Source organism: Elgaria multicarinata, chromosome 1 (assembly GCF_023053635.1).
Source record: "Elgaria multicarinata webbii isolate HBS135686 ecotype San Diego chromosome 1, rElgMul1.1.pri, whole genome shotgun sequence".
Taxonomy (NCBI): Eukaryota; Metazoa; Chordata; class Lepidosauria; order Squamata; family Anguidae; genus Elgaria; species Elgaria multicarinata.
Window position 1 is genome coordinate 91,931,046 of NC_086171.1, and position 20,429 is coordinate 91,951,474.

The 20,429-nt window shown below is 47.9% G+C and overlaps 1 protein-coding gene across 2 annotated transcripts in view; it reads left to right on the plus strand.

Moving 5' to 3' along the window:
• WNK4 (WNK lysine deficient protein kinase 4) overlaps positions 1-20,429 on the plus strand; it is a 54,700-nt gene extending 34,271 nt beyond the window's left edge. The window contains exons 10-20 of one of the 2 annotated variants that reach the window (XM_063132218.1): positions 3,677-3,818; positions 7,283-7,399; positions 7,511-7,645; positions 8,321-8,378; positions 11,339-11,491; positions 12,327-12,805; positions 13,719-13,815; positions 15,215-15,533; positions 15,625-15,827; positions 17,199-17,296; positions 19,608-20,429. In XM_063132218.1, the coding sequence (XP_062988288.1) occupies positions 3,677-3,818; positions 7,283-7,399; positions 7,511-7,645; positions 8,321-8,378; positions 11,339-11,491; positions 12,327-12,805; positions 13,719-13,815; positions 15,215-15,533; positions 15,625-15,827; positions 17,199-17,296; positions 19,608-19,610 (1,804 nt within the window). In that variant the 3' untranslated portion in view covers positions 19,611-20,429. Of the gene's footprint in view, positions 1-3,676; positions 3,819-7,282; positions 7,400-7,510; positions 7,688-8,320; positions 8,379-11,338; positions 11,492-12,326; positions 12,806-13,718; positions 13,816-15,214; positions 15,534-15,624; positions 15,828-17,198; positions 17,297-19,607 lie in introns of both variants that reach the window. The other variant, XM_063132210.1, reaches the window with a different exon arrangement.

Below are 20,429 nucleotides of genomic sequence, written 5' to 3' on the forward strand. Positions count from 1 at the left end.
CAGAGCATTCTCGATACCGAGACGGGCAACTCCATCTTCACCTCCAGTCCTAGCGCTACCACAAGCTGAGCAGCCGACCGATCCTTCGGTACCGTCCCCCTTGAACATCATCACGATACCGGAGGAGGAAACAAGCGTTCGAGCATCAGTCTCAGAAGGAGAAATTAGAGGCTCTTCGCAGGACATTACTTTACCAGAAGGGGGCCCTATTTCCCCTCGTTACCATCAGCATCAACAAATACCGCTCGATACCGATGGATATCAACAGCATGACCCGCATCCAGCTATCGAAACCGAACCTCAAGGATGCATACTTTCATATATCAATTCATCCCGATCATCGCCAATTCCTCAGGTTCATAGTGGGGGAAGACATTTTGCAATTCAAAGTGCTTCCTTTTGGTCTTTCTACTGCCCCCCCCCCCGAGTCTTCACAAAGTGTATGGCACCAGTTTGCACCTTTCTGAGGACTCGAGGGGTAGAGATTTATCCCTACTTGGACAATTGGCTAATTGTGGCTAATGCGGAACAGGAAGCCACCCGTAATACCAATCTCACCATCAACCTCCTTAACGAATTAGGCCTTTGCATCAACAAAGAAAAATCAATTTTTCAACCAACTCAAAAAATTAAATTCCTTGGAGCAATTCTGGACTCAACCCGCTCCAGGGCTTTCCTTCCGGAGGATAGAGCTACAACGTTAATTAAACTTGCACTTAAGCTCTTCAAGTCTAAAATTACATCTGCTTTCCAGGTACAAAGGTTACTGGGCTTTATGGCAGCCACAGTCAGTGTCGTCCCTTGGGTGCGCCTACACATGAGGCCCCTGCAATTGTGGCTCTTACGGGAGTACGACAATACATTGGACGCTCATCGAGTGAAATTGTCGCTCCCTACCAAAGTAAAGGACACACTCCTTTGGTACACAGATTTGCCCAATATCACGCAGGGTTTGGACTTCAAACCACCACTGCCATCTCTACATCTGATGACAGACGCGTCCCTATTGGGCTGGGGAGCCCACTGCGGGACCTAACCATACAAGAGCGCTGGAGTCTCCTCGACAGGAAAAGACACATCAACGTTCTGGAGTTGATGGCAATCCAAAAAGCGCTATATGCCTTTCAGCAGACCTTGTCAGGACATGTAATCCTAATCCATACAGACAACATGGCTGCTGTCTGACATATAAACAAGCAAGGTGGAACACGGTCCATGGACCTCATCTCGTTAACTTTGGACATTTGGCACTGGGCAATCGCCCACGACATGACTCTGTCGGCCATTCATATCGCAGGCCAGGACAATATCCTGGCAGACAACCTCAGCTGTACCTTTGTGGACACACACGAGTGGCAGATGAAAGACTCTGTCCTCGACATGATTTTTCAGGCTTGGGGACAGCCTGTAATAGACTTATTCGCGTCACCAGAGAACGCCATCTGCAGCCAATACTGCACGTGGGCGGGTCAAGGGACAGCATCTCTAGGAGACGCCTTCGAAAGGACGTGGACAGGACAGCTTCTGTATCTGTTCCCCTCCATACCACTCCTCTCAAGAGTCATCATAAAGCTGCGCAGTGATAACGCCAGCGCCATCTTAGTAGCACCTTGGTGGCCAAGGCAGCCGTGGTTCACTCCGCTACTCAAACTGTCCTCAGCGGAGTATGTCAGACTGCCTCAATGTCACAACCTCATCTCCAAGGGGAAGGGACTCATCTTCCATCCGGATGTCCGGTCCCTAAACCTAACAGCATGGAGGATAAGGCAACGGTAGACAACCAACCCATGCCTACTGACGTATGGAACATTATCCTAGCAGCTAGGAAACCAGCTACTAGGAAATCATACGCAAACAAATGGACAGCCTTTTCTGCCTTTGCCCTCAGTAGAAACGAGAACCCGTTTTCAGCACCAATAGCAACAGTGCTTTCCTTTCTTTTTTCTTTATTTAAAAAAGGACTCAAGTTCTCGTCACTTAGAGTTTATTTGGCAGCTATCTCTGCCTCACACCATTGGATTCAGGGCTGTTCCGTCTTCACACACTCCTTGACAAAACGGTTCATGAAGGGCATGAAAAATACTATCCCACCAGTCCGCTCTTTTGTTCCTCAATGGAGCCTCTCGGTGGTACTCAAGGCACTGTCTGCCAAGCCCTTTGAGCCATTAGCAAGGACGGACTTGTGGTTACTCACGTTTAAGGTGGCGTTCCTTGTTGCAGTCACAACTGCTAGGCGTGCATCAGAGCTAGCAGCACTCCGCATTGATCCACCTTACACGGTGTTTCATGCTGACAAGGTGGTCCTTAGACCGGACCCAGCCTTTCTACCAAACGTTGTGTCTTCCTTTCATCTTGGACAGGATATCACCCTGCCAAGTTTTTTCTCTTCGCCGACATCTCCTATTGAGTCTACTCTACATACCCTGGACGTTAGACGGGCCCTTGCCTTCTATCAGTCCAGGACTGCTACTCTCCAGAGATCTCAAAGACTTTTTGTTTGTTACGGGAGCAAACAAAAGGGACCTCAGGCATCCCCACAGAGAATATCTGCTTGGGTTGTTCAGACTATCAAATTAGCCTATGAGCTCGCTGGCCTCCCGTTGGAGGGTAAGGTGCGCTCTCACTCCACCAGAGGAGGGGCCACTGCTACAGCTTTTGAAAAGGGGATTGCTCTACCAGACCTCTACAAAGCGGCTACCTGGTCGACTCCTCTGACTTTTGCCAGCCACTAACATCTGGACATCAGGGCCCATAGGGACTGCGCTTTTGGGCGTGCCGTCTTATCGGCAATTCTGTGAAACTCATCCGTCATCTGACACCACCCACCTCCGGTAAGTCAGCTTGTTATTCGCCCATATGTGTGATGCACAGAGACCATGAAGAAGAGAGACAGGTTGCTTACCTGTAACTGTAGTTCTTCGAGTGGTCATCTGTGCAGTCACACAACTGTCCCACCGTCCCCACTATGGTGTCATTTAAGTGTGATCACCTGGTGGTTTTCCTCAGTGAGACTGTTTAGGCGGTTTTCAGGAACTGAGGAGTTAGGCGGGAACCCCTGAGCATGCTCAGTGGATGGTGGGGGAGGGGTTCCCGCCGAAAAAGTTTTCAGCTAGTGAAGTTTTCCGAAGCTGGCCCCGCGCAGGCGCAGAGCCCATATGTGTGACTGCACACATGACCACTCGAAGAACTACAGTTACAGGTAAGCAACCTGTCTTTCTTTCAGTCTCTCTTCATAGGGCTTTGTTTTCAGACCCCTGACCATCCTGGTTGGCCTCCTCTGAACACGCTCCAGCTTGTCTGCATCCTTCTTGAATTGTGGAGCCCAGAACTGGACGCAATACTCCAGATGAGGCCTAACCAGGGTCGAATAGAGAGGAAGCAGAAAGAATAGCCTAGACTCCCCTCCCCACCCCCGGTGTGCACAGGCAGCCTGGGAAGAGGTGGGACTCCCTTCCTGCTTAAAGAGGATTCCCTAAAGCCACCCTTTCCTTATTTTTGCTCCTCCCTCTGTGAGCAAGTAGTAAAGCTTGGTAAACTGAAGCAATTATTTGCAACTTACGGTAAGGGCCAGAGAGGGGTTAGAGAGGAAGCAAGCTGAGAAGGTGCATCTTGTGGCGCGGCCCCGTCAGCCGCATTTGCTGAAATTTCACTTCCTGCTCTGGTCCCCTGCAAACAGCTACACATCGGACGTGGCCTCTGGCTTGAGCGATGGCTACGAGGGTCTCTCTGCAGGTGAATGCAGGCCAAAGCCCCTGGCCAAGCGAGGCTCTGGGAGACTACTGCGCCGCCGTGCCCGGTCTCGCCTGCGCATCACAAATGTGAGTGTTGTCTACATTGCAGCAGCCTTCTGTGACGTGTCCTGACTGGTGGGAGATGGGTTGGTGTGCAGTTCTGACCCGTGTGTCTTCATTCACAGATTAACCAACTATAGATGTGTGTGCGTGTGTGTGTGTGTGGCAACCAAAGTGAGCACGGTGTTCAAAACAGGGCAGCAAGCAAGTCAAAGGAACTATTGGTGTGAGAAGGAAAGGCTACCGCTCATATTTCTTTTTCATCAAACCTGGAATATCCCCTATGCAGTGTTGCTATTTGGACAAAACCCCAGAGCAGAAAGGGCTCCAGGAATGAATAAGTTCGACCCATGATTAGGGTGAAAAATCCAGTTTTGAGACATATTGATAGAGATTTTAAGTGAGCTCTGTCATTTGACAGTGATTCTTATTCTTAAATCAGAGACACAATAACCTCTACTTGAAAGGCAAACTGTTTGTCTTTCTTTGGATACAAACTTTGTTATGAAATGAGCAAATAAATTTGCCCTGTGGCATTGCAATCACCATCAAGAAGACACCTAGAATATAACTTCCAATGTCTTCTATTCTTCCTTTCCATCTGTCAACCCTATGTTCACTCAAGTAAAGATCCATTTGTTGAACAATATACAAGCAATACCCCTTAGTTCCTTAAATATTAATAAACAGTAACACTGCTGTTTCTGGTGGACCACCACCTCTGTGGTGTATCTCCAGTATCAATCACCCGTTTTGTCTGGCAAGTTTAGGGCCAAATTCAACGTGACACCTGTTATGTGGTTTGGCCTTGTGTGGCTGATTTTAAAAAACCCCAATAACAAACACCCCGCGTGGGGAAAGGGATGCCAAGCTGGACCGGGACTAGAGGATGCTGGGGAGGGAGCCTTAAAGCTTTGGCTTGCACTGCTGTCCTGTTGGAATCTGGCCGCCCCCTGCCCCCCACTCCACCTATTCACAGTGGGAGGAATTTGCAAATAACCATTGTGTTTGTGTGTTGTGGAGGGTGGGCATTCCAATCAGGACAGTGGTGCCGGTAAGGGGTTAAAGCCCAACTCTCCACACACCATGGTCCCAGTCTGCTCCCCCAGCCCCTGCATGTGACAAACATCACATCTAGGCCTAATCTACACCGAGCAGGATATTGCACTATGGAAACGGCATATGGTATGTGTCAACAGGGCCCAATAGTTGTTAGTGCAATCCCGCTGTAAAGCAGTAGTGTGGCTCCTGCCTTTTATATACCGCTTTCATAATGCAATATCCTGGTTGGCGTAGATTAGGGCCTAGTTTGGGTCTTAGTTTCTTCCCCCAGCTTTCCTGGGCCACTTCTCACTTAACCTCATTAACTGTAGGTTAATGCAATCCTGTTATACTATTTCAATTTTTAAATATGCTACATAGCCATACAAAAGTAATCCCATGGAGCGTCAGGATTAAATGTAGCTGCTTAAAAGAATATAGAGTTGCCAAATTAATATTACATCTACTACATCTCTCCCATAAAAGTATCCCCGCAGATTATAATGGGAATTGGTGACCTACTGGCCACAAGCCAGTGAACGACAGGGAGCCGGGGGCCCCCCCAGCCCCTTTCCATCCTTGGAATAAGGAGGACGATTAAAACGGCCTCTCTGCAAAATCCTATGTCGGAGCCAAGTGCAGCATTAGGGCCTCCTGACGTTGTCCGTGGTCACAAGGACCAAGTTAGGGTAACTTGGGTTCTCTCAGAAATGTATTCTTTTCTTCAGATTAAAAAATGAAGTGCTCCCAGTATGAATTGCTACCTTTATGGGCTTTGATCACCTGGTAAACAGTACTGAAATTCCCTTTTTTTAAATCCAGTAAACTGGCCTGTGGATGAATTAATATGCATCTTTTAAGGCTTAACATTTAAGCAAATACCGGATTTCTTCGATTCTAAGACGCCATCGATTCTAAGACGCACCCCATATTTAGAGATGTTTATTTGGGAAAAAAGGGCATCTTAGAATCAAAGAAATACTTCCCTCACCGCCCAGCCAACCTCCCCCCTCCCCTCCGCGCTTTCTTCTAACGGTTGTGTCCTTTTCTTTTTTCCCTCTGTGAGAGAAGAAACTGCCGTTTGCGCGGGAAGAAGGGGGGGGCGTTGAAACAAAGAGTAAACTTAACTCTCCAGTCCCGCTCTTTACTTGTCTGTGCACCAGGGGACGACAACACGCGAGTAAGTCCCATGGAAATCGATGGGACTTACGAATAAATTTGCCTAACAAAAACCCAACCAGCTCCTCCTCGCTCGCATGGCTCAAGGCTGCTGCAGGAGCTTCCTCTTTTCCTCTTACCGTATTGCTTCGATTCTAAGACGCCATCGATTCTAAGACGCACTCCATTTTTAGAGCTGTTTATTTAGGGAAAAAAGTGCATCTTAGAGTCGAAGAAATACGGTAATTCCAATAACTCAATTTTGCCTATCTAAAACCTTAGATGATCTTCAGGGGCTGTGTTTATTATAATCTTGTTTTCTTGTTTTTGTAATGAGAAGAAGTAACTGATGTACTTAAAAGTTTAGAAACCAGGATTTTTGTAAATGTATGCAATGTCATTCCCATATTTAAGGAGCAACATGTGTTTGTGTACTTCTATTTGCAACATGATAATATTCGTTACCTTTGTAAATCATACCTTTTGATGAAATAAGTTGTTCTTAACTATTCAGAATCTCAAAGCCTGTCCTTAGGGTTGCTTCCAGATGTGCACTTATTGCACCGTCTCTCTTGCTTCATAAAATTCTCTTGCAGAATTTTATCTGCAGCCCAGATGTTGTCGCCTTCCACTCATAACCCTCCTATGTTCTGCCACCGCTTCGTCAATCGTTTTTCTTACCGTGGAAAATCTGTTAAGATGGAACAGCTCCGCAATGCTTTCTGAGCACCCTAAGAACAGACATCTAGATTCTGAATAGTCAGTAATGTTTTACTTTTATCAAAAGTTATGATTTATAATCAGAAGGCATTGTGCAGCTGTTCCATCTTTTTCTTATTAATGGATATTCCATGGCATGAAACGGAAGAAGCAGTAGGAAAACACAGGAGGAAGATAACCACCTCTGGGCCGCACGTACAGTTCCACCACTGAGGCAGGGCAATCGTGCGATAAAAGCCTTGTTTCAAAGCACCCCTAGGCTTAGGCCACAGCTAGACCTAAGGTTTATCCTGGGATCATCCCGGGTTCGCCCCCCCCCCCCCGCCTGAGCACTGGATCCCCTGTGTGTCACCTAGATTAACAGGTCTGACCCCTGGATGATCCAGGGATAAACCTGAGGTCTAGCTATGGCCTTAGTAATCATATAGTTAAGGGCACGATCACATCTTTGTAGCTTGCAGGGTTTCAGGCCCATTGAGAGTCCTGGAGTCTGTGCTTGGCCCCACTGATTAACCTGCATGTGCTTGTGGGTGTATGTATGACTTTATAATGCCAATCGCTCATGTGTGCAGATGCCAGACCAGAATGACCGTGTGGTTGAGTGTCAATTGCAAACGTATAATAGCAAGATGGTGACCTTCAAGTTTGATCTGGATGGAGACAGCCCCGAGGAAATTGCAGCTGTCATGGTGAGAATGTGGGGTTTTGACCTTATAGAGAGATGGGAATTTGTGGCAGGATTTGACCTCCGAAATCCAGGTTCTGACTGCTTCCCCTCATTCTTCTCCTGGCCTCTCCAGGTTGCCAAAGAGTTCATCCTGAAATCTGAACAAGATGGATTCATCCGGCGAATCTGTGATATTATCCAACGAGTGGAGACTCTTCTGCGCAAAGATGGGCGGAACAAAGAGCAGGGCCCCCTGGCCAACCCTGAGGTGCAATGTTTGTCCGCTACTTTGGCTGCTGATGGACTCTCAGTGAGTGACGGATCTGTGGAAGTCAGGGGAATTTGGATAAACACCCAACGTAGCTCTCTGGATGTTTCCAGTCCGAACTTCTGTGGTTGCAGTATGCCTAGATTGAGGTCCAAAAAGCATTTTAGGCATACAGAAGTGCTTTGTCAATTGTTGTTGTTGTTTGCTTAATGGACAGTAGATTTCTGTTCCCCTCTTCCCTACATCCTTGGCCAGCTAAATATAGCAAAAGACCTTCTAAAATAATCCACCTTCCCACAGCCTTCAGCAGCCTTTTCCTTCACTCACCATGTTTTCTCCCACCCTAAGCCTCAACCTGCTATGGCCATTTCCTTCTTTTCTACAATGGGGGTGGGGGTGGGGGGCGGTTGTCTGGAAGTCACAACCTGAACAGGAATTCCGGCCTGTTAAAGTCCAATTAGTTATGGTCCTCATATGAAAAAGAAGGGAAATATTCCACATATCCAGGGTTACAACCTGGCTTGATTAAAACCTCCTGGCACACGTAGTCCTGATCGTAGGTGTCTCAGGGGGTTTCCCCTTTTTCTTCTCTCCGTATGATGGTTTGGAAAATGAAGAACAGTGGCCTCTGCTTTTCCCCTGCCCATTGAAAATATTTTTCCTCTCTCATTTCAGGGTGAGCTGCCGCTACAAGGGCTCCCACGTTCCATCTCTTCATCCTCATCTCTTAGTGGTATGTAATCCAACACCTGCCCTACCCCCAGCTAGCATTCATGCACCCTTGTTCACGAATACACACAACAGCCCGTTCTTACCAGGGCTGATATACTAATGTTGCAATCAAATTGAATGGAATGGGAGAGAAGGGAAAAGAGTCCATACGATTGTCTGGGAATATGACATAAGATAATATTACTCCTATTACTTCTGTCATACCCACGCGTGGTGAATGTCTCTGGGATTCTAAATTCTCTTATAGCTGATTTGCACATTCAAAGAATTTCAGTCGCTCCTAGGACTCTTATCACTTTAGAACATGGGTGGGTAGAAGGTCGATCTCTGAGTGATTTTCAGTACATCAACAAGGCTTTTTGACTCCCAGTTGTTCATATGCGCTCTTCATAGGGCTACCTTTGTCCCTAGTCCGGAAACTTCAACTAGTTCAAAATATGGCAGCCAGGCTGGTCACCGGTACACCTGGGGGTGACCACATTACACCAGCTTTAGAAATCACTTCACTGGCTGCCTGTTAGTTTCCAGGCAAAGTATAAAGTGTTGGTTATTACCTTTAAAGCCCTACATGGTTTGGGTCCAGGTTACCTGCGGGATCACCTTCTCCCGTACAGTCCGCCCCACACACTCAGGTCCTCTGGGAAGAATTTACTCCAGTCAACAAAAACAAGGCTGACAACCATTACCCAGAGGACCTTTCCTTCTGCCACTCCCAGATTGTGTAATGGCCTGCCGGGAGAGATTCATCAAATTAACAGTCTTCTGGAATTTAAGAAAGCCATAAAGACTGATCTCTTCCGCCAGGCCTACCCAGTAGAATTTTAAGATGCCTTCTAATAATGTGCTGCTTTGAGTAATGTATTAGTTTTATATGTTTTAATCAATTATATGTATTTTATATTGTTTGCATTTATGTTGTACCCCGACTCTATCCAGAGGGAGAGGCGGGTAACAAATAAATAATTATTATTATTATTATTATTATTATTATTATTATTATTATTGAATCATAGAATAGTAAAGCTGGAAGGGGCCTAGAAAGAATCCACCTTAAAGCATCCCTGACAGACAGACGCTGCCTCTTGTCCAGCTCCCCACAACCTCCCTGGGGAATTGGTTCCATTGTCGTAGTGCTCTAACGGTCAGGAAGTTTTTCCTAATGTCCAGCTGGAATCGGGCTTCCTATAACTTGAGCCCATTATTTCAAGTCCTGCACTCTGGGGGGATCAAGAAGAGATCCTGGTCCTTCTCTGTGTGACAACCCTTCAACTATTTGAAGAGTGCTGTCACGTGTCCCCTCAGTCTTCCCTTCTCAAGGCTAAACATGCCCAGTTCTTTCAGTCTCTCCTCATAGGGCTTTGTTTCCAGACCCCTGATCATCCTGGTTGACCTCCTCTGAACGCGCTCAAACTTGTCTGCATCCTTCTTCAAGTATGATGCCCAGAACTGGACACAATACTCAAGATGAGTCCTAACCTGTGCCAAATAGAGGGAAACCACTACCTTGCATGATTTGGAAGCTGTATTTCTATTAATGCAGCCCAAAATAGCATTTGCTTTTTTTGCAGCCACATCACACTGTTGGGTCATATTCAACATGTGTTCTACAGCAATTCCAAGATCCTTCTCATTTGTAGTACTGCTGAGCCAAGTATCCCCCATCTTGTAACTGCATTTGGTTTCTTTTTCCTAGGTGTAGAACTTGGTATCTATCCCTATTAAATTTCATTCTGTTGTTTTCAGCCCAGCGCTCCAGCCTATCAAGATCACTTTGAAATTTGTTTCTGTCTTCCAGGGTATTAGCTATCCCACCCAATTTTGTGTCATCTGAAAATTTGATAAGCGTTCCCTGAACCTTCTCATCCAAGTGATTAATAAAAATGTTGAAGAGCACTGGGCCCAGGACTGAGCCCTGCAGTACCCCACTCGTTGCCTCTCCCCAGTTTGAGAAGGTTCCGTTGATAAGCGGTCTTTGAGTCCGATTCTGTAGCCAACAGTGGATCCACCTAATAGCGGTTCCATCTAGCCCACTTTTAGCTAGTTTGCTGATCAGAATATCATGGGGCACTTTGTCAAAAGCTTTGCTGAAGTCACAGCATTCTTGCAGTCCACAAGGGAGGTTATACCCAATCAAAAAATGAGATCAGATTAGTCTGGCAAGATTTGTTCTTGACTAATAAATGCTGGCTTCTAGCAATCACTGCATTGTTTTCAAGGTGCTTACAAACTGATTTCTTTATAATCTGCTCCAAAATTTCCCCAGGGATTGATGTCAGACTAATTGGTCTATAGTTCCCAAACTCCTCCTTTTTATCCTTTTGGAAGATAGGGACAATGTTAGCCCTCTTCCAGTCATCCGGCACCTCACCTGTCTTCCATGATTTTGCAAAGATAATAGACAAAGGTTCTGAGAGTTCTTCCACTAGCTCCTTCATTACTCTAGGATACAGTTCATCGGGCCCTGGAGATTTGAACTTGTTCAAAAAATTAGGTGTTCCTTGACCATTTCTTTATCAATCTCAAATTGATATTGTTTAATGATAGCAACAACAAATGACTCCTTGGGGTCCTGCCTTAAATTATATGCTGAAATGTAGAAAGATTGGGGTAGCCAGGAGTGGATTTTTGTATGGAAAGACTTTGAGCTCCATTCAGTTCTGGTACTCAGAGAAAGTTCCTGGGCTTCAAATTCTTTAACTATAAGCATATGTCTTTTGCACCAGGCTCCAACTGGTGGATCTCTGGCTTCTAGTAAAAAATGAAGTAGATCCTACAGTCCTGCTTTAGGATACCGATGTGGAGGGTGGAGAAGAGTGTCATGTGACTCAATACTCTCCCACATTAAAAATGAATGCATTAGCAAGAAGTTCAGGCTAAAAAGGATGGAGGTGAAATCATTTAGGGGAAACTAATCTGCAGTAAGTGATAGGGAATATGGTACTTTTTTTCTTCTTCTTCCAGATTTTGGCTGCTCCAGCCCTGGGCAGTCTCTGTCATCCCCTGTCCAAGCTTCATTGGTGGATGGCACCTCTGAGAATGAGTCCTTCAGCCCCATGGTTCCCCCACGAAGCACCCAGAACTTTGGGCTGCCTCTGCTTTCAACACCATCCACAGGTAAAATTGAACTGGTGCTATATAAATAAATAAATAATAATAATAATAATAGATCCTCCCATTCCCAGAACACCGCCCAGAAAGGCAGCAACCTGGGTACTTAACCAGTCCCGCTTTTCGGTAGGACCTCTGTCCAGTGCATCTGAAATGCTGTATACAGTCTTGATATCTAAGCAGTAATACAGTTGGTAAGGAAATGTGAATGCACAGTACAAAGAGATGGTCTGGGGGTGGGGGGAAGGGCATGCGTGCATTCAGCCTACAGACAGAATCTGACATCCTACAACATCCAGGGCTTTTTTTTTTTAATGAGGTTTTTAACTGCCCTGGGTTTCAAGGAACTTGTAGGCGGTCTAGTGAAATCTGAAAAGCCAGATGAGGTCAGGGTAGTGGTTTAGGTGAAGTGGGGAGGACTACAGTGAATTGTATAGTTCTTTCTCTCCTCCCCCCATTCTACTCCATCCTCCCATTCCCCTATTCCTTCCTAAAAAATCATTTAAATTCTTTGAAATCCTGAAATTCCATAAGCAGAATACATTATTCAAAATAAATAGATGCAGATGCAGATGTGCCCAATTTGCATGATCTCAGCACACATACTTTAGTCTGTCTCGGTGCAAAAAACATGGAATTTGGAAAGAGGCAGAGCAGAACTACACGGAGTGTTAATTTGGAGATGGAGCTCACCGGGGAGGGGAAGCAGCAGCATGCATCGGGCTCAGCAGCCTGGCTGACAGGGAGGATGTCTTTTGCCACATAGCCAGAGGGACGCGCTCTACCTGCCTTCCCTTGCTTCCAGCTCCTGCTCACCTGCCATTTGCATTTCTCCTTCCAGGTGTCCCCAGTATGCCTGTACAGACCTGGCCGCCTTACCACGTGGTGCCCATGACTCCTGCAACTCCTCCATACCTTCTCCCCATTCCTCAGCCGATCACCCCCAGAAGTCCGCTTCTTGCCTCACCCTCTGCCCCACCTGCGGTGCACACTCCGCCTGTCCCCCTCTGGACCCCCTCCACTTCCCCAATATTCTCCCTCGCCAATGTCTTCTCACTGGCTGTGATGAGCGTGGCCCAGTCGCTTCTTCCAGCAGTGTCCGTAGTGCCTGCTCAGACAGGGCCACTCTACACCTCACCAATCCCACAGCCCCCGGTCTTCTGCCCGCCTAGCCCAACTGCTGCACGTTTTGTCTACCCTGAGGTGGTATCTCCCACCAACCCCACCCAGGTAGCCAGCGAGATGTCTGAGCCACTGGCATCTCCAGTCTGTCAGCCATCCCCAAATGCCTCAGTCACTGGGCGGCCGGACAACCACATGGTAAGTTGGAGGATGACTTGAATGAAGTCTGGGGGTGGGGGGAGAAAGGACAGTATTGCCTCCCCACTTTCCCAACATCAGTGCTATATTTTGAAGTACATCATATGAAGGTTAGCATTGTTAAGTAGCAGGAGAGGGAAGAGGGGTGTTCTTGTTGCTGGCTACTGGGATAGAGCATCAAACTTGGACTGTGTTCACATCCATCCACATCCAAAGACCAGCTGGGAACTTATGGGAAATGGGTCTCGTGGTCTGAGCGCTCCCATCCATGCAACTGGAATTGCAAGGAGCAGGGTTTCTAGTTACCTGCATCCTAAAAATAATTTTAAAAATGGCATTTAGAAATTTGATTGTTGTTGTTAATCTTTGTTCAAGGCTAGTACCTAAAAAACTGCCGCTGGTGGTCTCCCAGAAATGGAAATCTCTCTGCCCCCTCCCCTTACAGGTATATGAGCACAAATGAGGTCATTATTACACAGCACTTTGGTTGTCAAGACTATATCCATACATCCTGAGGCATTCCCACTATACTGCTGATCAGCAATCTGGCACTGGGGGTCTGATGCCCTTTTAAAAATAATGAGCGTTCCTTTGAGACCCACCCCCACCAGCTCCATAGGATGCTAGCAGCCTCTCTTAGGAGTTGGCTGAGAGTTCCTGGCTCCCACAGCTTCCTTGTATGAGAACCACTCACCTGACTTTGTTCCTGGGCAAGCGCTCTGTCCGTGCTAATCCTGAGGCCCAGGGGGCTGACCTGCAATTGCATCGCCATCTGCTGCTAAGGGGAATAGGTGGCTTAGAGGCCACTAAGTGAAGTTGTGCAGGAGGCAGGTAACTAACATCAGGCCCAGTGCTCAGTAAATGGAGTGAAAATGGGGAGATTATGTACCAATCCATCACCCTCTCTTGACAGGTGCCCTCTGCCTCCCCCTTGTCTGGATCACAGCTAACTGTGTCAGATTCACCCACCGCTAACTGCTCCCTCGCCCGGCTCTCACCCATCAATGAAGGTGAGGAATGTTTTGGAGGGACTGGAGGGTTTGAGGCCAGGGGATACGTCTGTGTGGCTGTGGCAAAAGGATGCCCAACTGGGACAACACCTGTACTCACTGTTGAGTTCTGACTCCAGTCCTGGAAATGCGTTCTCTGGGCAAGTTCTCACATCATGCTAAGCCACCCCTGTCCCTTACTCCTGACAGACGATCACCCATTCAGTGAACTCCTGTGGCTTATTTCAGTCCTCCACCATGCTTCTGGCATGTATCCCAGGGGACTTTCCAACAGAAATCCTCTTTCCCTTGTTCCCTACATCAGCACGCTTACTGCCATTCGTCTGCTGCAGTTGCCAGCTGATGAAGAAAACTCCCCACCCCCTTCAGACTGCAAAAAGGAAATGGCAGGGCAGTAAAACAGAGGGGGGAAATTGCATGCATTTTAAGGCAGAGCAGTACAATGAAGGTGTTTTTTTTGCAAATTTTAATGGCAGAGCAGTAAAACAAAGGGGGAAATTATGAAAAATTCCTAATAGCGGTCATTTGTTCCTGTGCACTTTTGCAGGAATATATAGATAGATAGCTTGCAGACATACTTGGGACACTCCACAGTGTCCTTTCTTCAAGATTCCTACCAACATATGCACCTACTCACAACCTTGCTAGGGCCACCACCATTCTCCCTCATCTTTTCTCAGCCTCAAGATAGACAGATAGACAGACAGACAGAGACAGCAAACATACTTGGGACACTCTCCAGTGTCCTTTCTTTAAGACTCCTACGTTCCTGGACAAGGGATGGAGGAGAAAGATGGCGGCCCTAGCAGGACTGTGAGTGCCACTCTTCACCAGTGGCTCTCTAGCTATTCCCAACAACCAATGGAAAAATTGCCCTGCTGGGTTCAGACATCACACTAAGTTACCCGGAGAACAAGTCACCCTAAACAACCCTACTACAAGTCACGGGTTCTCAGGGTGGCTTGTTTGTGCAAAACTACCCATGACGGGAAAACTGCTCCAGGTTCGGATGTCACTCTAGCCATTCTGTGACCACTCATGATAACAACCCACGACGGCTTAGTGTGACATGCAAACCCAGACTGAGTTTCCACAGTGGTGGAAGAAGGCATGATGGAATAATGTGGATGGGTTGGTGGGGGGGCACAAATTTGTGGCTTCCAGGTACTTCACATTAAAGCTGTCATAGACAGTTCAACTCACTATGCACCCAGAATATATACCAGAAATGTTGGAGGTTTATAGATAAATTAGTAAAAATCTTAAGAAACCCATTAGTAAGAATTGAGCCTTGGTTGTGCTCCTTTCCTCACAAATTCTTCTGTGCGAGGGCTCCCTCCCCCAGCCCCAGCCCCAGCCCAGAATGAACCAGCCCATCTGCCCTTTTCTTGGTCAACAGAGCCCAAGCCACAGATCCTGGGCCGCTTCCAGGTGACACCAACACGAGATGTGCCTCCGGAAACCACTCCAAGGGGCAACAGGCCCAGCACCCCGAGCACGTCAGACTCCGACAGCGGGTCTCCAGCTGGAACAGTAGTGCAGGAAGCAGAGGAGGGCACCACCCCTGTGGCAGAGGGGGAAGGGGAAGGGGACGCCCCCCCGCAGCAGCCCTTTGCCTGGATGCATTACCTGCACAGCCCATCCTACCCGAGCAGCGATGACTCCGACAGTGCGGAGGACGAGGAGGTCTGCAAGGAGCTGCAGGCCTTGCGCCACAAGTGAGCGTGGGGGTGTGCCCGGGAGGGGGGGGCGGAAGGCCCTTCCCTTCCTGGATTGACCGCCCCTCTTTCATCTCTCGCTTCCTCTCAGGCATCTCTCTGAAGTACAAACCCTCCAGGCCCAGCAGAAGCAGGAGATAGAGGAGCTCTACGCCCGCCTGGGGAAGGTGCCGCCTGCTGGCATTGTGTCGCCCGCTGCCATGCTGTCCAGCCGCCAGCGCCGCCTCTCCAAAGGCAGCTTCAGCCCCTTGCGGCGCAGCAGCCTGCAGCGCCCGGATTTGCCGCAGCCCCAAGGTAGGCTTGTTCTTCACCTCTGCCCCGGCCAGACTGGAGAAGAGCCTCAGTGGCTCTCGGGCAGAAGCTGGGGAGGGCTGGGAATAGCACTCTTTCGGCTTCACTAGACGGATTGATCTGAAGCGCTTTATAAAGGTTGAAATAGCAGCTTTTAGGAAGCCTACCAGTGAAAGGAGCCTTGTGCAGCTCCGGAAGGTCACCTTGCTTAGGCCAGGGAATATGCAGCTCAGGGAAAGGAAAGTCCTGTCTGCCCCAGCCCCCTGGCCTTCATTTGGGAAAAGGCACTGGGCACTGCTGGCATTGGGCACGCATCCCTTGGCCCCGCCTGTGTTAATGAACAGGTGGGCTTTCAATGCATGGCTGAAGAAAACGGGTTCCTTGAAATAATAATAAATCCGTAGCTCTGCCAGCATGTTATCTCACAAATTGTTTCTAATTTAAAAGCCATAAGAGGACCAGTGTTGTCAATTTAGACACATTTTATTAAAATAATAATAATAAAGGAAACTTTATTTTCCTTCCTAGCTACATTGTGAGTAGCTGCAATGGGGGGGGGGGGAACCCCACCTTTATTGTATATGTGAAAGGACCTGTCTTTTTCATTAAGTGCCTTGCCTTTTGTCGTGTTTTTACAGTTTTATAAAGTCACAGGGAAATAAAAGACATCATAGAGGCCTCTTATGTTTGCTTTTGGTTTGCACTTTTTGGTTTTCCTACAACAAACACCTTAGCAGCAGCAGGAAGCTCTTCTCATTGTCCTGCAGAGGTGTTGGAGGAGGCCACTCTGGAAGTTCAAAGTCCTAACTCAGTCTGGCAACTACACCTTAACTCTGCACAATCCTTGCAATCTTTATTGTTTTCCCTTCCATAAAACCCCGGGAGGGCGGTCACAGTAATTCCCATTTTACACACAGGGAACTGAAAATTACACAATTAAATTTAGATCCTTATTTTCCTTAAATATCCTGAATATTCTTCTTTCTGTTTCCTTTGCACCTGAACTGTGAGGGTTGTCTTTGGGTGGCTTTGTATCCTGCATTCACTGCCATTTGTACCCATGCAGAAGGTTCATGTAATTGAGATCATCTCATATTCTTTGCCTGTTTACTCCTGCCTCCATTTCTCTCCACTTCTGCATCTGTTTCCATGATTGTCAGTCCTGTGGGGTAGGGACTTGTCAGACCTGTTCTTTGCAATTCACCGTGTCTATAAATGGTGCTAAAGAAATCAGTTAATAACAGAGATGTCACGTTCAATTCATAAGTGAGGTCGGTCGTTTCCTGATATTTTTCCTTCTCTGACTGTCTGCATATAATGATCTTTATCTTTTTTGCAATGGTCCCTGCATTCACATGATTGTTGCCCCTGCAGGGATCATGAGGAGGAATTCTGTCAGCGGTGGTAACAGCACCTCCCAGGAGCAGCGGCAAAGCAAGGGTGTGAAGTTCGCCAGTGATATTGGAGGCATGGTGAGGCATATGGCCTAAACTGGGCAATGCGTGTCTGTGTCCCCTTGTCCAGAGCCATCTTGGGCAGGCAAAGCCAGTCCAGCCCTTGCGGCCTAACTTTTCTTAGGTGAAAAAGTGACATCTTTATGCCCCAGTGGATGGTTGGAATATTTAGCTAGATTCTAGTCCACACATGGACTGATCAAGTTTGGGAGGACCAAAACTAGAAATCCTAACTGAACTCGTAAGTAGGCCCACAACTGGCTTATACACATTACCAAAGACCAGCTGGGAATCTTCACCTGGACATAACTTGCCAAGTGGTGTTCAGCTGGAAGGGTGAAGTCTGCTGCAACTGTGTACTGAACCCAAACCAAACCCAGCAATAGATTTGGGGTTGGTGAATATATTGCAAGTGCCTCACTTGTGATATTTTATTACTCATATGGATCTGCCGGTAGCCACTCCAGGCCATTTTATAATACTGCAGTCACTTAGAACATAAGTACAAGGAGACAGAGGGAAGAGAAGAGGACAGTGCATTGAAGGGCCAACTGAAAGTGGATCATCTAAAAAGCTCCAAGGAAATATTGTTTTAAAATCTTCAGGTGTATATTTTAAAGTGAGGAGGGAAGAACAACCTTCTGGAGGGAGCAAGTCCCGTATCTAGGCGGCTGCCAATGCAAAGGATCCCTAGATAAGGAGTGGTAGCTAAGCATAGGGTGAGATTCGAGCAGCAGGTCTTGGAAAGAGTGTCTGTTGTTCAGGGACATAAGAACTGGGGTGTTTCCAGATGGAGGGCTCCTAGCACTAGCAACAGCCAGAAGGCCTTGTGCAGCTGTTCAGTCTTTTCTTACTTAATGGATTTTCTGCGGTAAGAAAAAAGATGGAAGCAGTGAGGGTTATAAGTGGGAAATGTTGTCATCTCCCCACCCCTGCCGCCATCCAGAAAATTCTGTGAAAGAGGGAGGGTCGCGGCACTTTAGCAGCTTTGCCTGGAAGCAGACGCTCAGCCTTCAGAGCATGTCTGCACTCCCTTGTTGCGGCCAGTGAAATTTTATGGCCATCTCAGGGTTTAATTCTTAATGCCTGAAATTAGGTTATGCACATTAATTATATTTGCTTGGGCTCTTAAGCCCCACTCCCTGGAGGAATCCCCTCGGGGGGCGTCCCCCCACGATCATCTCAGGTCAGAGAGAACAGTGGAAATTCTCCTACTGGAGCGCACCAGCAGTGGGATCCTAATTATCTCCAACCTGAGATAACAGCAGGGAGGCAGGGCTGCTCTCCTGGACAATGGCCACGTCCCACCACCACGAATCGTCCCACCCCCGCTGTGAACTCCAACTTGAGATTTGAGAGGACAGCAGGGATGGGTGTGAGGGGCAGCCTAACTATTCCTTACGCAGCCCTCCTCCTTCCCATAATGGCAGGCCAGATTTGTAAACCGCCCAGAGCTTCGGCTATGGGGCGGTATATAAATGTAATAAATAAAATGCATCTCCCTCGCTCCTCCACTGGAGAAGTGAAGAGGGCCTGCCCCTTCTGCTTCACATGTCCCAACTCCTTTCCCGGGTGGGCAAAGATGGGGCATAGAATCATAGAATAGCAGAGTTGGAAGGGGCCTACAAGGCCATCGAGTCCAACCCCCTGCTCAATGCAGGAATCCACCCTAAAGCATCCCTGACAGATGGTTGTCCAGCTGCCTTTTGAATGCCTCTAGTGTGGGAGAGCCCACAACCTCCCTAGGTCACTGATTCCACCGTCACACTGCTCTAACAGTCAGGAAGTTTCTCCTGATGTCCAGCCGGAATCTGGCTTCCTTTAACTTGAGCCCGTTATTCCGTGTCCCCATCTCACCTCCATCAGAGGTGCAGAGCTTCACTAACTGGGGAAGCCCTCATGCAGAGAAGCCTGGTCTCTGGCCTCAACGCCGGGGTGGGGTGGGGGATCCACTTGGGACTTGGGCCAAAAAGTAAATGAGGTCAGGCAGGCATGGGTATGTCCACTGAAGTGGCATGGCCACGGCCATCTAACATTGAATGGCCTGTGCAGGGCTGGTTGTGGGTGGGAGTGGGGTCATCTGATCCTTCACCCAAAACTAATTCTGCACCTCTGGTCTAGCCTGGTTGGCAGTAGCGCTCCATGGGCTTGGTCTCAAGTTGAAGTCTTCCCCAGCCCTGCTCTTTCAGGTTCTTGAACAGGGCTTGAAATGATGCCCTTTGGCGTGCAAAGCACGTGCTCTCCGACTGAGCTCTACCCCCTGCCCTGGCAGTAGTGAAGCCTAGTTTTGTGCCTCTCACACATACATATATTCCCTCTGTTTCTGCAGTAGCCAGACTGCCTGTGCGCACATGCGTGGACTACCTCAGCCTGTGACCCACTGTCGAAAGGACGGGAGCAGATGGCAAAGGGTCCTATGCAGCATCGGCCTTATACTCCCAGCTGTATGGCCAACTACCATTGCCCCACATGGCAAAGGCCTTCTGGCGGAAGGAACAGAGGCACTGCCCACCCCAAGCAAGCGAGGATGGTCGCAGCCCAGCACTACTGCCCATGCCTTGTCTCTGCCTAGGCTTTGGATCTGCAGAGATTAGCCAAGCCCATTTGGGGATGCTTCTTGTGGAAACAAGTGCTTTTGCTGCTGCTTCTGTCTTGCAAAGGAATGGTACTGAACAGAAGCCAGTCAGCCTCTGGCCTATAGGATCCCTTGTGCAATGGAGGGAGGTTTTCAAGCTCCAAGCTAGATTGACCCATAGGCCTGGGAGGGTCAGGACTTGTTCTGAGCAGGCGTCGTCTGCCCCTCCGAATGTAGGTTCATTCACAAGACAAGGCTCTCAGAAATCTTTAAGCAGATGCCTTAAGTTAGAGGCATTTGGAATTTGTGCCTCAGTATTAAAGGGATTGGGGTCTCTCCTTCTTGCTTCAATCCCCAAGCTGCTGCTGCTGCTGCTGCTCCTCACAGCCAGAGCACTACGCTAGATCTCCTCTTGCAGTTTGTTTTTTAACTTTGCCCTGATTGGGATATGAACTGCTTGGGGGTGCTACCCCTTGACTTGCACGGGAATCTGCACCTTGAAATGAAGCCCTGAAGCTTTCACCCTTGTGTACAATGTTTTATTTTTATATATAAAGATAAGCTTTGGAAGGAAAA